The following is a 13686-nucleotide window of genomic DNA, read 5'->3' on the forward strand; positions in this document are numbered from 1 at the left end:
GCAGCTTCTGTTTTCATTTAAAAACTGTTTAAAAAGTTTCTCTTCCTTCCATCTCCTTGCTAATAAATTCTATAATGATTGCATTAACGACTCGCACTGGTGACTCTTTCATTTTGTGGTTTTTTCGATAAAACAATTAGCAGCGTTCTCGCGTCATCGCGTTACGATGTAAAATTGAAAAAACAACTTTAACAGCCAGTTTTATGTACTATTTAACGATTTTAATTATTTATTAAATTTCAACATTTAAAATTATAATAAAGTTGTTGTATGACATCATCTTTCTTTCCTCGTTAAGAAACAACGAAAATACAGGATGCTTTGATATCAAAACGTAATTTAAAAAATTTTAATATTTAATTACACGACGATTTTATTTAATCACATTGTAACAGAGGGATTAATAATCAATGACTATGTTAAATTAAAACACTAACACATTTTGCAATGCACATTTATCACGTCGTTTAGTTCTCGCAGAACAAGCGTTAAATCGATAACAATAAATTCGTACGATTATCGACAAACAACGACCAAATGTAAAGGATTGGAGACACATGCATAACAATCCAAATACACGAGATACTTCGTAAGCCGTACTCTGTCTCGTAATCTAATTTTGTACATTTTACGTAGCTTTGAATTTCGGAAAAGATATTCCCCAACCTTAGACAAAAAGGTCGTAAAACTCGAATTTCTGTCCCATAACGATCAAGATTATTTATATGTATACCCTTCTCTTACTCTAATATCTGCAAAATTATAAACAAATGTTCACTGGCAAATTCATTTTTACGAGCCAGCAACGTCGATCGTTATCATCCTTTAAAGAGAGCGAACGCTTATCCATACTAACATCGATCACCGCACTTTCATCTGTGTCAGAACTTAGGAAGCGTCTACGTCTTTCCTTTTTGTTGTTATTGTTACAACCGAACGAGAAATGGGAATCCATTCAGATGCCTGAATCGTACAATTTGCCTCCAACGACTACCTACTTCGTTGGACAAAAGAATTGTTCGCAAATTTTCTGTGCAATTTCCAAGGCACCTAATCATCGAAGCAGCATTTAGAATTCCTTAAAAGGCCTACCTAAGACCGTGCTGAATCGAACATGTGCGTCTTGTAACACAATTATCGTTTTCGTTAGAGAAAGCCGCTTGACTAAATTTACGAAATTTGATAAACTTATCTAAATCCATCGATCGAATTCTCGTAACTTATAGTACTTATACGCTAAAGATTCGAATATTTACAAACCCTATCCTATCACAGGATTGTAAGATAAAAGATACGATCTGTTCAAAACGATTAACGGAGTTCGTCGATCAGCGAGAAGTCAAATCTGCGACGTTGCTTCTCGGAGTGCGGTTGTAGCTATGGAGGTGCAGAATGTGGAGGTTGGGGTCAGCAATTTGAAACACCACAGTGTTTTTCGTCTGTGAAATACGACACGGATACCACATCTCCACCGACATTTATTAAACATTGACCCTAAAATATAACTTTCCCTTAGCTATATTCCATCAGTCGAACTTACTAAAGGTTAGAAAAATTATACGTACTTGGTTTTTGTGCGGACTGTGGAGGAGTACGCACTTAGTCATAAAAAATGCTACCATCGCATTACCACCCAAGGCCGTAATATGCGCGCGAACGATTGCCAAAACTTCCATCACAAAACTATGAGTAAATCCACTCAGACCACCATTCTGTAATACGTAGAATATTATTAATTTTTGGTCAATTTATTTCTTATATCCATTCATGTAAAAAACAATACTAACTTCTCTGATGGATGTGCTCTCACGAATGAAGAAAAAGTTTAAATTTCCTAGATACCTTTCTATGCGGCCACCCGGTAGATAAGACAGAGGTGTTATATCTACACCGTACCTTCCCTTTAAAGGCACCTGTTCGTTTTAATTACAATTTATAATCAAAATCATCTGGATCATATGCTTCACAAGATAATTCTTCTCGCATCGAAACACTTACATGTTTATGTTTACGTGTTGTAAAAATCTTGGATCGTAATGGCGAACGAGTCCGGGATTTCAGCGATGGCGCATGAACTAGGGTAGCTGAATTCATATTGCTGCTAGATACATTATCCGACGAGACTTCCGTATGATCCACGTCAAGATTAAATATCATATCACTATCATCTAAATATATAATAAATTTTAATTAATAAATACTTCGAGTATAACAAGAATTTGTAAACAGATTATGGTATCTACCTTGTCTTTTAACTTGGTCTTTACTTGCAGAATGACTTATCAGCTTTTTCTTAGATTTATTTATTTTTACAGGATCTCCTAATCCAAGGGCCATACCAATTACTGTGAATTGTATTTCATCTGGCTCGGGAAGCGCCAACTTAAATTGCATGTCACAGAGCGCACAGGGGATCATTCTTCTTAATTTGAAATATACAGACTGAAACGAAAGATCGATCATTTAATCTACGATTAAATTAATAATGATTTTATTACGCGTAAATTAACGATTGAAAACTAAATACAACGGTACCTGAAGTAATCTAGCAAAATATTTAGAGGGCATTGATGCAAATTGTCCAGTGGGAATTTTCGTTCTCGAAATTTGAGTAAACATTTGCAAATTCCTCACGATTTCCAACTCGTCTAAACCAGGAATCGTTTGAGTATTTACTACGTGGAAATCCTCCGGAGGCCTATCATCCATCAGTAACGATATTCTATCCATATCTTCGATGTCATCGACTTCTAGCACACAAGTATCTCTCGGACCTACGCTAAAATCTAAATCTGGGAGATCATCGTCCGATTCATCGGTATCAGAAGTTGTGACACGTCCATTTTCAACGTCCTATAACAAATACATAAGTTGATTATTGATTATTTTCAATTTCAAAAATGATCGATAAAACACCTACCCCAACAGATTTGAGCCGATAGAATTCTCTGTTCTGTTTGACTGTTTCGACTAAAGTTTTCTGAATTTCTGCTAATTGCTCCTCTTTATGCCAAGAATTTCCAGAGGCAATTTGTGGAACAGAGGGTGTGGGTAAGGCGGTTAAAAATATAGCCGTACCCACAGCCATACCAATGATTAGTCGTTCACCAACAGAGATCTGTAACTTCAAGCCAAATATCGAATTCATTCCTTTGACTTTTAATTTGTTTAAGAGTAAACTATGCAATTCGTATTCTAGAAATGGTAAGCAATCGGATATCTCCTTGGCATTTAATTCTCCTCTGAGATCTTTCTTGGCTTTACACGCGGTAGCTTGAATGATGCATCCTCGTCCGGTCATTAATACGTTTTCTGGTAACTCTATAGTAGTGAACATCACATCCGGTACTCTGGCACGTTTGCATATACCGCATTTTGAAACGTTTACACGAAACGGAACACTCGCTTCGTTGTACGGTAGATGACAGAGACTGCATTTACTTTGAAATTGGACATCTCTCTCGTGATCTCTACTCTCCGACATATGCCTTACTTTGCAGGTTTGCATAGAAGTTGGCACAGACGTATCCGTATCGCTTTTCTCTTCTTTTATAGGTGCAGATTTCTGTTGAGCTTTCTCGCGTTCTACTTCCGTGGCATTAACACCGGATCCAGATTGTGCTTTGCTAACAAAAACATTGTCTACATCCTGACTTGAGCTATGAAGATTAATTACTGCTGCAGTTCCATATGCATTTAACACGCAGACATCATCGCTACAAGAAAAAGAGTAACAGTAAAAAGCGTAAAACAATGTCATCATAAACTACGTTTAAATGTCTTATCCTAGTTTTTACCAAATACTAGTTTCCTCTTTGTAACCAATCACTACGTTACACGCTAATGCTCTCGCATGCGATCGAACTTCCATTCTAACTTCTTTCCACCAGGCATCACGACTCTCGGGTTCTTCTAAATTGCTGATCCTTTCGAGAAGTTTGACTGATCTTGAGCTTACAAGACCACCTGTCTCGAAGTACACGCTTTATGATTAAACTTTGCGACAAAGTCGTAAATAAACGTAAATTAAGATATCTAAATAATGAAATGCTTACCGATATGCAAAATAAATCCTGGTGGGTACTGTTGCATCGTAATAAATGGGTATTCTAACATTTCAAATGCATCTTGATTCATGGTTCTTATCACAGCAGTTGACGTTTTCAGTAATCCAGTCGTTGATCTATCATTTGCTCCAAATGAGTTGCCTATAATGTACATTGCACTTTCTATTTTTGTTACAAAGAAATAAATTAATCTAAGAACAAAATATTTATCGAAACATGTATTGTAATTACATGTCACAAAGAAAGAATGTCTCATAAAGTGATTCCTTGTTCAGCAATGTAGATATTCAGTAAGTAATAAGCAAAGAAGGAGATAAAGAAAATAATTTTTCAGGAAATGATACTCTTAATCATACATAAATTAAAAAAGAAATTACCTAGAACCATGTAGGATCATCATGAAATATGCTATTTTTGTTTCAGGAATTTCTTCTTTGCTGGCTATAACTCACTTTATGAGGCACCCTGTAATTTGAATTTTGACCCATAATAAATCACCTGCAGATCAATGGATTTCGTGAATAAAGTGCACTCGTGGCACTACATTAAAAACAACTCCAAATATGTATATTCACGAGTCATTCCAGATTGATCAAAAATAAATACGTTCTACATTCTCTATCTTAACTTAAATTAGATAGAGATGTAATTAGTGTATAATTAAGAAAGCTCACCTTTTGGAGTAATGCTCAAATCGGAATCACTGGATCTTCGATGCAACGGGGCAGTGGGTTGTGCCTTAGTCGTCGGTAATTGGCATACTTTTGAAACCATAGGAGGAACAGCCGGAAGTGGATAAGACGGACTTAGAGATGCCTCATCTTGTTGCCTATGATCGAGGGAAGGAGGGGACACACACGAGTTGTAAGTCATATTAGCAGTGTTAGTAATATTAGTTAATTCATCCTGATCTAATGCTTTTCTTATATTACAAATGCTATGACTCTCATGTACCGCATGATCTACAGATGTGAATGATGTCGAATGGTTAGTATCTTTTGGCTTTAGTTGATTCATTTCTATGGTGTTACTATCATTTTTAAACGAATCGCTGCTTTGTGCATCTAGAGTTAATTCTTTCGCAGCAATCTCGTACGTTTTCGGATCGACTGTAGATCTTTTGGTTATGAAGTTATCTCTCGAATAAAAGGACTCAGTTGTTCTGCATAAATGTGATCGAATTAGCGTGTCGTAGATGATAACACTCTCGAGAGAGGAATTGTAGGACGAGGTGTCAGGTGTACGCAATGTTGGCATGGATTCGCCTAAAGGAAAATCTTTAGAGAACGAGGACACACGTGTAACTTTTGCCCGTTTGTAATTGCGGAGGTGTTTTTTCAGAAACTGATTATGCAAATTCTGATGTAAACTCCGAGGATTAATATTTCTGCATGCTCTATCTCGTCTTTTCCTTCTAAAGTGACCATCGTTGTTATTATGATGAAGCGGATGCACCATCATTTTCGTGTCAATTATTCTGATTAAATCTAACATACGACGTTGTCTATTCTTGTGAATTACATCAAAAGTTTCGTTGCACGAAGATTGTAATAAACTTTCGATGCTAGACGAAGTTTTCGACATAGTTTCTGGCGTTAGTTTATTATCCAGATCTTTTCTTGAATTTGACTCTGCAGTAGAGAATTCATACTGTTGTAACGATGGAAGTGATCGTGTTAATAAAGTTAATTTTAATGCATCGCCCTCCTCTAATCTTTCAGTATTTTGCTTATCTTTAAAAGAGCCTTTCAAAGTGATTTCATCTACCTCATCGATCACAGAAGGAAATCTTTGAAAGAAATCTCTATCTATCCGCCTAGGTATTGCTATCTTATCTTTACTTTCAGTTTTACTTGCACTTTGCAACAGAGAATACGCCGAGATAGGTACTTCACAATCATCGGCGTAAGATGATTCATTATCTTTCATATTGTCCACATCATTCAAAATATCTTCTGAAGTAGGTTCCCTTATTACAGAAATTTGATTACATTGTTTAAGTTCGTCACATTTTTCATAATCAGTAACAAGAGCAGTTAATTTTTTTGCTACATCAATAATTGAAGAATCCGATTTCGTTTCTTCTACAGAATTTTCTACAGGCGTACTCGTCGCGAGCGGAAGATTAAAGTCTTGTGAATTTTCACTACTTTGCTGGCTTTGTAAAACTTTCCCACCTTCCAGATTTTTATTAAACTCTGCTGCTGCTGTTTGCGGATGATCTTTCCTTATTTCCAAACTTGCAGCAAATTCGAAATTAAATGTCAATATTTGATTCATAGATAGGCATTTAACAAGTGGAGGGGATGTACTCTCTTCGTGAAGAGGACACGTATCGCTATCTGTTCCTTGTGACCTTACTTGCATTGGTTTTCTTTTTAATGAAGGGAAAGTATCGGCTCTACGAAGTTTCCTAAACTGATCGATTACGTCCAATTCTTCGTCGGTTGAAAATTTTGAATCGTTTAAAATATTATAACTAGTACTATCAATTGATGATTCATTCGAAAAGCCGTTAGAGCTAGATGTGTTTTCTTCGAACGAAGAATCGTGTTCCCTCTTCATCTGTTCTTTCGGGGTTACGGTATAAATTTCACCTTTAAAATTATCCTTATCTTTTTCTTTTTGGATAGCATGTTCATCGACATTTTCGCGTTCCTTCGTATTATCAGACAGAGTAAGGGCTGTTGATAATTCATGATCTTCCTTAACATGCTCCAGAGGAACGCTATGTATAGACTTTATTAAAAGGGCGGCAACTCCTTCTTTACTGTCCTTAAGTGCTTTCCCTTTCTTTGAATATTGAATACTTCCAACGGAAGACCTAGCTGAACTATTTAACCAAGAAGTACTAGATTTACTTTCTGTATCACTTGTACTAAACAGTCTCCTCAAATTTTTGCGGACGTCCAATATATTTTTGCTTTCACCTCTTTCATCTTCCAACGCTAGCATCATTCTTATGGACGCATCTTGAATAATGGATTCAGTTGAAGTTGGGTATGAAACTGGAGTTTTCTTTAAATTATTCGTGTCTGATGACTTCTCAATAGTTCTTACGTCGCGTAATTTACGGCAAGGACATTCAGTCTTTGTTATAATTCGCCGAGGATTTCTAGATATCTTTGAATGATGTGGAAAATCATCCTTTACACGCGTGGTTTGTGTACTCGCAAAACGAGGATCAAGGATATGAGTGGAAGTAACGGGATATAACGGCATACTCTCATCGAGTCCTGTACGTTCCTTTTGTGCTTTGTGTTGTGAAAAGAATGCCCTATGTTGACACATGCAGGTGGATAGAAAGAAAAAGGCCTAATTAGTTCGTATATAAGAATTCTCAATATTTTTCATTCAATTAAAGATCTCTAATCTTTTTTACTATCAATGATCAAAGTTGGATGCGCGTGTAGCGTACCTACTTATTTCCAGTCTATCGCAGTGCTCCGTTTTCTACACACATCGTCCTGGTTTTAATGCACGCGCATCAGACCTCGATCTAGCTTCTACATACCGGGTGTCCTAAAAAAATTATATACTGATTAGAAGTTTTATAAAGTATTGCTGTAGCTTTTGTAGTCTATATTTTTACGCTAGCAATCGCATCACGAAATGAAACTTTTCTCAAAATAAATAATAAATAGTACGTAAACGGAATATAGGGATAAAAAGATTATAAAATATTTATATCTTTTTATGTAAAAGTAACAATTCCAGAGAAATAGGACACCCAATGCGTAGAAGTTGAAATGAGATCGAATACGCTTGAAATATGTGATACACTATGAATGTAAAGTGGTTAAAACCTATTTATCTATTGTATACAGACGCATCAAACTTTAAACCATATATTTGAAAATGAAATAAATACACATTATCAGTATCAAGTACTTGTTGACTAAATGTTAATGTTTATTTTTGAGTAATAAAAAGTTTAATTAATATTTTATCACCTACTAAAATTAACTAAAAAAATTAGTAACTTTTTAATTGAAAAATAATAGTTTGATTCCTTTTACATGCACTTAGTTATGAATAAGCAGTATAACAATTCGTACTTGTACAAAAAATGTGCAGTAGGACAAACTTCATCTCTCAGATTAAATAATCAGCATTATAATTCACAACACAGAACACTTCAATATATTTTTAGTATTACCAACATTGTTATATTAAAAGATACTTGGTAAAAAATTTAAGTGTGTAAGAATTAGGGTACGATTAACGCAGAACTGGTCTATAAAAGATTAAGCTAAATGCGATACAGTGAACAGTATTGTATATACTTACTCTTCTATATCGTCAGATGAAAAGTTCAAGGTATCCTGCAATTTCACAAGTGTAACGGCTGTACCTATCCCCCGTGCTACAATTCCAGATTCACCTTCCAGGTCAAAATTTTGTAGATACCTAATTATGACAAAATAGTGTGATAAAAACTTCTTCAATCAATATTTATGCATTGTGTCTGTAATTTACCCAATAACAGCATTTCCACCAAGGTCTAGAGCTTTCAAGCCAATTTTCCTTTGAACTTCTCCACTTAGTTTAAAAAATAATGTTTGCCTTGCCTCGTTTGAGGCTCTGGGTGTTCTTATCTTATCAATCCATTTGTATTCAGGATCATCACTAACAACTAATTCTTCTACAAAACCGTGTATACTTTGAGTATGATATCCGTGAGGTATATTTGGTGCTGAAAGAACATTATACTACATACCACGTTTTAAAAAAATAATTTCTAATGTTTGATAAATACTCTATATATTTACAATAAAAAAATTGTACTCCACAGGAAGATTGTCTGAATCTATTAAAATCAGAAAATAACTCTACTTTAACAATAATATTAACTTCGCCACGAATCCCATGCATTGTATCATACACTGGTATCCATCCAGTCATAACAGAACCTAGAATAAAATCTTATTAAATTTGTTTGAATGTTCTACCGTTAAGAACAAATACACACCACTCTGAGAGCCAGCGTTGGTATTCATTGCAGCCTCTAATGTCCAGATATTTTTAACTGTGGGAGGAACACCAGGCAACAATAATGGATTTAAGTTTATATAAACTTTGCCTATTGCATCGTTTGCAGAATAGGTATCATGGTCCATTAATCGGATCTGCAATGGCTCATCCTGCAGTTCAGAATCCTCAACTTCGAACCTGTACCATTCTGAATTCCATTGAGGATTGAGCGATTTTCTGCATACGTCTGTTTTAAACGTTATATTGCCAAATTTTAATTCGACGTATGCATCCGTCGTATCACCAGAACGATCCATTACTGGCAGGTTGCGACCCGCCAATACTTTTACTTTTATCTTCCCTGGCATCCTGACGGATAACTACTTTAATAAGATCCTGCAACCAAAGTAATACAGTTTTTACAGTCATATAAAAGAAATTTGGCCAGTATGTCATCATTTTTTTAGTAACGACCGTTTATTTGTATATGTAGTAACAGCGGAGGTTATGTTTTAAAGAGTTTTATTTCGAGGAATATGTTGATCGGTATGAAAACTAATTTTATAATACGTCGTAATCACATTTCCAGAAACAATAATACTTACTTTCGTCAAAACAATTTATGAGTTTTAATACACGTTTTCGCAACAAATTCATTTGACGTGCAAATTATTATTTTTTACATTAGTACATAAAACTTCAGCTCAGCTAATATATATCAATGTTATATTAATCATTCTAATGTAAATTATTTAAAAGTCTATTAAGTAACGTTGAGCTGACGTTTGTTTACAACCACATCTTTCAGGTAATGCATTACGTGCTTGTTATCTTCACAGAAAAACTCCTCAGACGCATTAACAAATTTATTTCACACATTCTATAATTTATACAAAATAGTATATAAGTAATACTTTTACTTATAGAAACGAATAAGATATATAAATTTCCACGAATAGTACCAACTATTAATTTTATCGATTACTTTATTCTCGTTAATATTCAGCTTACCTATTAATTTACCAATAACGTTCGAAATCCGAATATTATGATTATGTGATAGAACATTATAATTGGAATTGGATAGCGTCCAAATTATTACTCTTTACAAAATTCGTATGGTTTATCGCGTTAAACGTGAAGTGCGATTTCAAATTTCTTCTATATCGCATACTTCTATTTTAGGTTAAAGGACATTGAGAAAATGATACGTGCATACTTCAGTTTCAAATTTATAACTTTATTGCCCGCTGAGCAATTTCAATCGATTATAATGATCGTTTTTGTATGCAAGTAGATTAATGAAACTTATATTATTACGTTGATTCGTAGCAGTTCCCATTTGCCACGAGAAGTGAAAAAGGTTATTCGATAGTTGTTTGTTACCTTTCAATTGATACTTGATACCTACGTTGTACTATGTTCAATTTACCCAAGTGTTAAATAAATGATACAATTACAAATTAAATACAATCTTAATCTTTTCTCTCTGATGTTATATTTATTGCTACCTTTATTTGGGATAACCTGAACATATGTCGAAACAATCTTACAGAATCGACTTTGCTATATTAAAAATTGTAGTCTACCGGTGCGTAGAAAATTCCTCATTGTTTGTTACTGCAATTTGGCAGCATTCGGTCTACTGATGCATGGAAATACATATGTATATCAGCGATTCAGTCGATGTCAATCGTCAATCCTAAAATTCTGTATTCTAAATGCATCATCTACTATACCTGTGTATGTTTTTATGAATATAGTTATATCATTCCTTGTACACACATATATTTTACATGTGTTCATACGCAGTATCGACGTTACGAGATCAATATGGCTTCTTCCGTAGCTGCTGCAGCTACTGTTCGTGCTGTCAAAGGTAGAAAAATACTTGCTACACGAGCTGCGCTTACATTAGTAAGTAAATAATTAACATACACATATACAAATATGTAATAATTCTAGATTATTGGTACATGGTGTTAGTTAATATTGCTACGAACGTATGTATATTTTGAACACTGAAAGGTTTAGGTTCAATTTTCAGTCTATGTTGATATGTTGATGTATAATTCTTATTCTTAAAACCAATGTTATTAGATATAATAACACATTGACTACTTATTTATCTTCATAGAAATTTTCATGATTTTAGCTGTTTATAATTTTCACAAAACAATAAAAGATATGTATCAATAATTAGCTATTAATTTGTGGATAAACATTTCTTTTTGTAGTTATGAAATATCTTATAAGAACTTTGTATAGTGAATATTAAGTTATTCTCTATTATTCAGTATGTAAACATGTATAATTTGACTTTGTATTACTATTTATATCAAAAGTTAAATATAATTACATAATGTGTGACATAAATATAAGTATCAACAAATATTTATAAATATTCTCAGACACTTGCACAGATATAAATCTAGAATATTTTAACCGATATCTTTATTAAAATTAATGATTTTATACATAAAAAAATAATGAATTTATTAATTATAATTGAATGATTAATACTGACATGTAATATAATATAACAAATATCTCAGTTCCTTCTTTAAGTTATATGAAACTATATTAAATTTGTAGAATATTGTTGTAATATTTAATAAAATCCATCAAATGCAAGTAGAGCATTGTAAAAAAAAATAATAAATAATCTGTAGATAATAATGATTATATCCTTTTTATGAATTTTGTTTTTATACACATATATCACACATTGTATAATTAATCTCAGCATATTATTCCATATAATAGAATATGTATTCATTTCTAAATTGTGAGAATTATAATCTTGTACCAATTTGTTTATTTATAAAAATATTTGCCATTTCCAAATAAGCAAAAATATTTTAGATTTTCATGTTATAATTATTTTATTACAGACATCAAGTGCAGTAAAAAAAATTAAGGAATTATTAAAAGACAAAGACGAATTTGTGAGTAGACAGTTTGACCTCTACTTTAATACCTTCTTATTTATTATAAAGTAACTAAAACACTGTGTTTATTTTAAAATAAATTTATTTTCATATATTGACCATTTCAATTTTAAAGATTTGAATATTGTTACAACTAAGTACTAATTAAGTTGATTTTGTTCCAAGAATAATTGTTGAATTATAAATTATACAAAATATTAATAATTGATGTAAAATATTTTGTAATATAAAATAGCTGACTTTTTAGAGCCAGATATTGCATAAAGACTACTTCCTATTTCAGATCGGTTTAAGGGTCAGTGTGAAACAACGAGGATGTAATGGTCTAAGTTACACTCTTGATTATGCCAAAGAAAAATGTAAACTTGATGAGGAGGTTGTTCAAGATGGAGTTCGCATTATGATCGACAAAAAGGCACAGTTGTCTCTGCTAGGTACTGAAATGGATTATGTGGAAACTAAATTAAGTTCCGAATTTGTTTTTAATAATCCAAATATCAAAGGGACTTGTGGATGCGGAGAAAGTTTCTCTGTTTAGTCAACTTAAAAAATTGTAGTTAATGCAGATTACTTAATTATCACAAATTTTAATAAAATGTGACATCACAAAAAAAATAAGGTATGATATAATATGAACAAAATGTTTTACAGATCTCTATTGGTTCAGATGTATAGATTTATATATTACATTTGTTTTTGTATACTGTAAATTAGATTTGGCAATATTACATGGCTTGTTATCGCGGTAAATTCATTTCATTATCCTTTTTCTGTTTAAATAATAAATTTTGTTGATTATATGTATACGTATATAACTGTATACTATATGTATACATATATAATGAAAATTAATCGATTATTAATTCAAAATGTTCTGATTCCGATACAAAAACATCTTTCAACATTATTAACGTTTTCTTGTAAAATATTATTACATACATAAATCGTATTTGTTGGTAAACTAACTAATAGATAATAGACAACTAATAGATAAAATATGTGAGTTATATGTATTATTGAATGTTTATAATATTGTATATTTATTTTGCGACTTAGTACTGTATATAGGATGCTTCATATGATATGTATACATTTATAGGAATTAATATGAAATAATATCCTGTCTGTTACAATAAGTCTCCTATAAAAATTTATATATCATTCTGCATCGTACGTGTGTATTTTTGTATTTCGACGATTATTAGGATTATATGCTATACGTATCTATTAACAATAAATATATGTGTATATAATTATATGCGTATATAATTATACATGTATATATATGTGCGTGCATATATGTATATATATGTACAGCGAGATTTCTAAAAGAATAAAACAATGCTCAAAGAGTATGACAGTGAAATCATAAAGCATAATAAAGGCACTGTTCGTTCAAACTTTATGCGGTGATTTTGACATTGATGTGCTTGATTCATTTTGATTTATTGAAGAGTACTAGCAAAGCAAACAATTGCAAGGCATTGATAAATCGTGTTAAAAACTGTAAATAGTTGAATTTTAACATATTTTCACGTAATACTAACATATTGCGTATATTCGTCCGGTTTTACCGATAATAAAAAAAGTAATTGTTTTTAACTATTACGTTCATTATAAAAAGAAGTCTCTATTAGGATTTGGACCAACCTCTTTCGGATCGGCAAAACGATACCGTGTGCCTTTTTTCTTTA

At 32.6% G+C, this 13686-nt stretch overlaps 2 protein-coding genes across 9 annotated transcripts; one reads left to right on the forward strand and one right to left on the reverse strand.

The window, feature by feature from the left end:
- Nucleotides 1–324: 324 nt before the first annotated feature.
- On the reverse strand, nt 325–10233 carry LOC100749718 (C2 domain-containing protein 5). 4 transcript variants are annotated; one of them, XM_024368392.1, is made up of 16 exons: nt 9647–9870; nt 9040–9437; nt 8840–8980; nt 8547–8763; nt 8358–8477; nt 4742–7344; nt 4056–4208; nt 3798–3966; nt 3494–3716; nt 2921–3124; nt 2536–2853; nt 2244–2442; nt 1999–2168; nt 1788–1913; nt 1566–1712; nt 356–1494 (listed from the first exon to the last, which is right to left on the reverse strand). In XM_024368392.1, the coding sequence occupies exons 2-16, from the start codon at nt 9407–9409 to the stop codon at nt 1408–1410; spliced, it is 5247 nt and encodes a 1748-aa protein (XP_024224160.1). In that variant the 5' UTR covers nt 9410–9437; nt 9647–9870; the 3' UTR covers nt 356–1407. The 4 variants fall into 4 exon arrangements, with proteins under 4 accessions (XP_024224161.1, XP_024224160.1, XP_024224158.1 ...); XM_024368390.2 differs by lacking the exon at nt 9647–9870 and adding an exon at nt 10053–10233 and having other exon boundaries at nt 2921–3716; XM_024368389.1 differs by having other exon boundaries at nt 2921–3716.
- LOC100748340 (iron-sulfur cluster assembly 1 homolog, mitochondrial) lies at nt 9570–13397 on the forward strand. 5 transcript variants are annotated; one of them, XM_033321389.1, is made up of 4 exons: nt 9570–9587; nt 10854–10958; nt 11936–11989; nt 12276–12746. In XM_033321389.1, exons 2-4 carry the CDS (start codon nt 10875–10877, stop codon nt 12528–12530), a joined length of 393 nt encoding a protein of 130 aa, XP_033177280.1. In that variant the 5' UTR covers nt 9570–9587; nt 10854–10874; the 3' UTR covers nt 12531–12746. The 5 variants fall into 5 exon arrangements, 4 of the variants coding, with proteins under 4 accessions (XP_033177280.1, XP_033177278.1, XP_033177279.1 ...); XM_033321387.1 differs by lacking the exon at nt 9570–9587 and adding an exon at nt 9713–9849 and having other exon boundaries at nt 12276–12742; XM_033321388.1 differs by lacking the exon at nt 9570–9587 and adding an exon at nt 10386–10404.
- The last annotated feature ends 289 nt before the right edge of the window (nt 13398–13686 follow it).

Source organism: Bombus impatiens, unplaced genomic scaffold (assembly GCF_000188095.3).
Source record: "Bombus impatiens unplaced genomic scaffold, BIMP_2.2 scf_0436, whole genome shotgun sequence".
NCBI lineage: Eukaryota > Metazoa > Arthropoda > Insecta > Hymenoptera > Apidae > Bombus > Bombus impatiens.

Bases quoted from the DNA above. Each gene is read 5' to 3' on its own strand.
- LOC100748340 (XM_033321389.1), top strand. From the start codon at position 10,875: ATGGCTTCTTCCGTAGCTGCTGCAGCTACTGTTCGTGCTGTCAAAGGT. The intron at 10,959-11,935 runs GTAAGTAAATAA...ATTTTATTACAG, and splicing joins CACGAGCTGCGCTTACATTA to ACATCAAGTGCAGTAAAAAA. The intron at 11,990-12,275 runs GTGAGTAGACAG...TTCCTATTTCAG, and splicing joins TAAAAGACAAAGACGAATTT to ATCGGTTTAAGGGTCAGTGT.
- LOC100749718 (XM_024368390.2), bottom strand. From the start codon at position 9,409: ATGCCAGGGAAGATAAAAGTAAAAGTATTGGCGGGTCGCAACCTGCCA. The intron at 8,764-8,839 runs GTAAATATATAG...ATGTTCTTTCAG, and splicing joins TGGAGTACAATTTTTTTATT to CACCAAATATACCTCACGGA. The intron at 4,209-4,741 runs GTGAGCTTTCTT...TGTACATTATAG, and splicing joins TTTGAGCATTACTCCAAAAG to GCAACTCATTTGGAGCAAAT.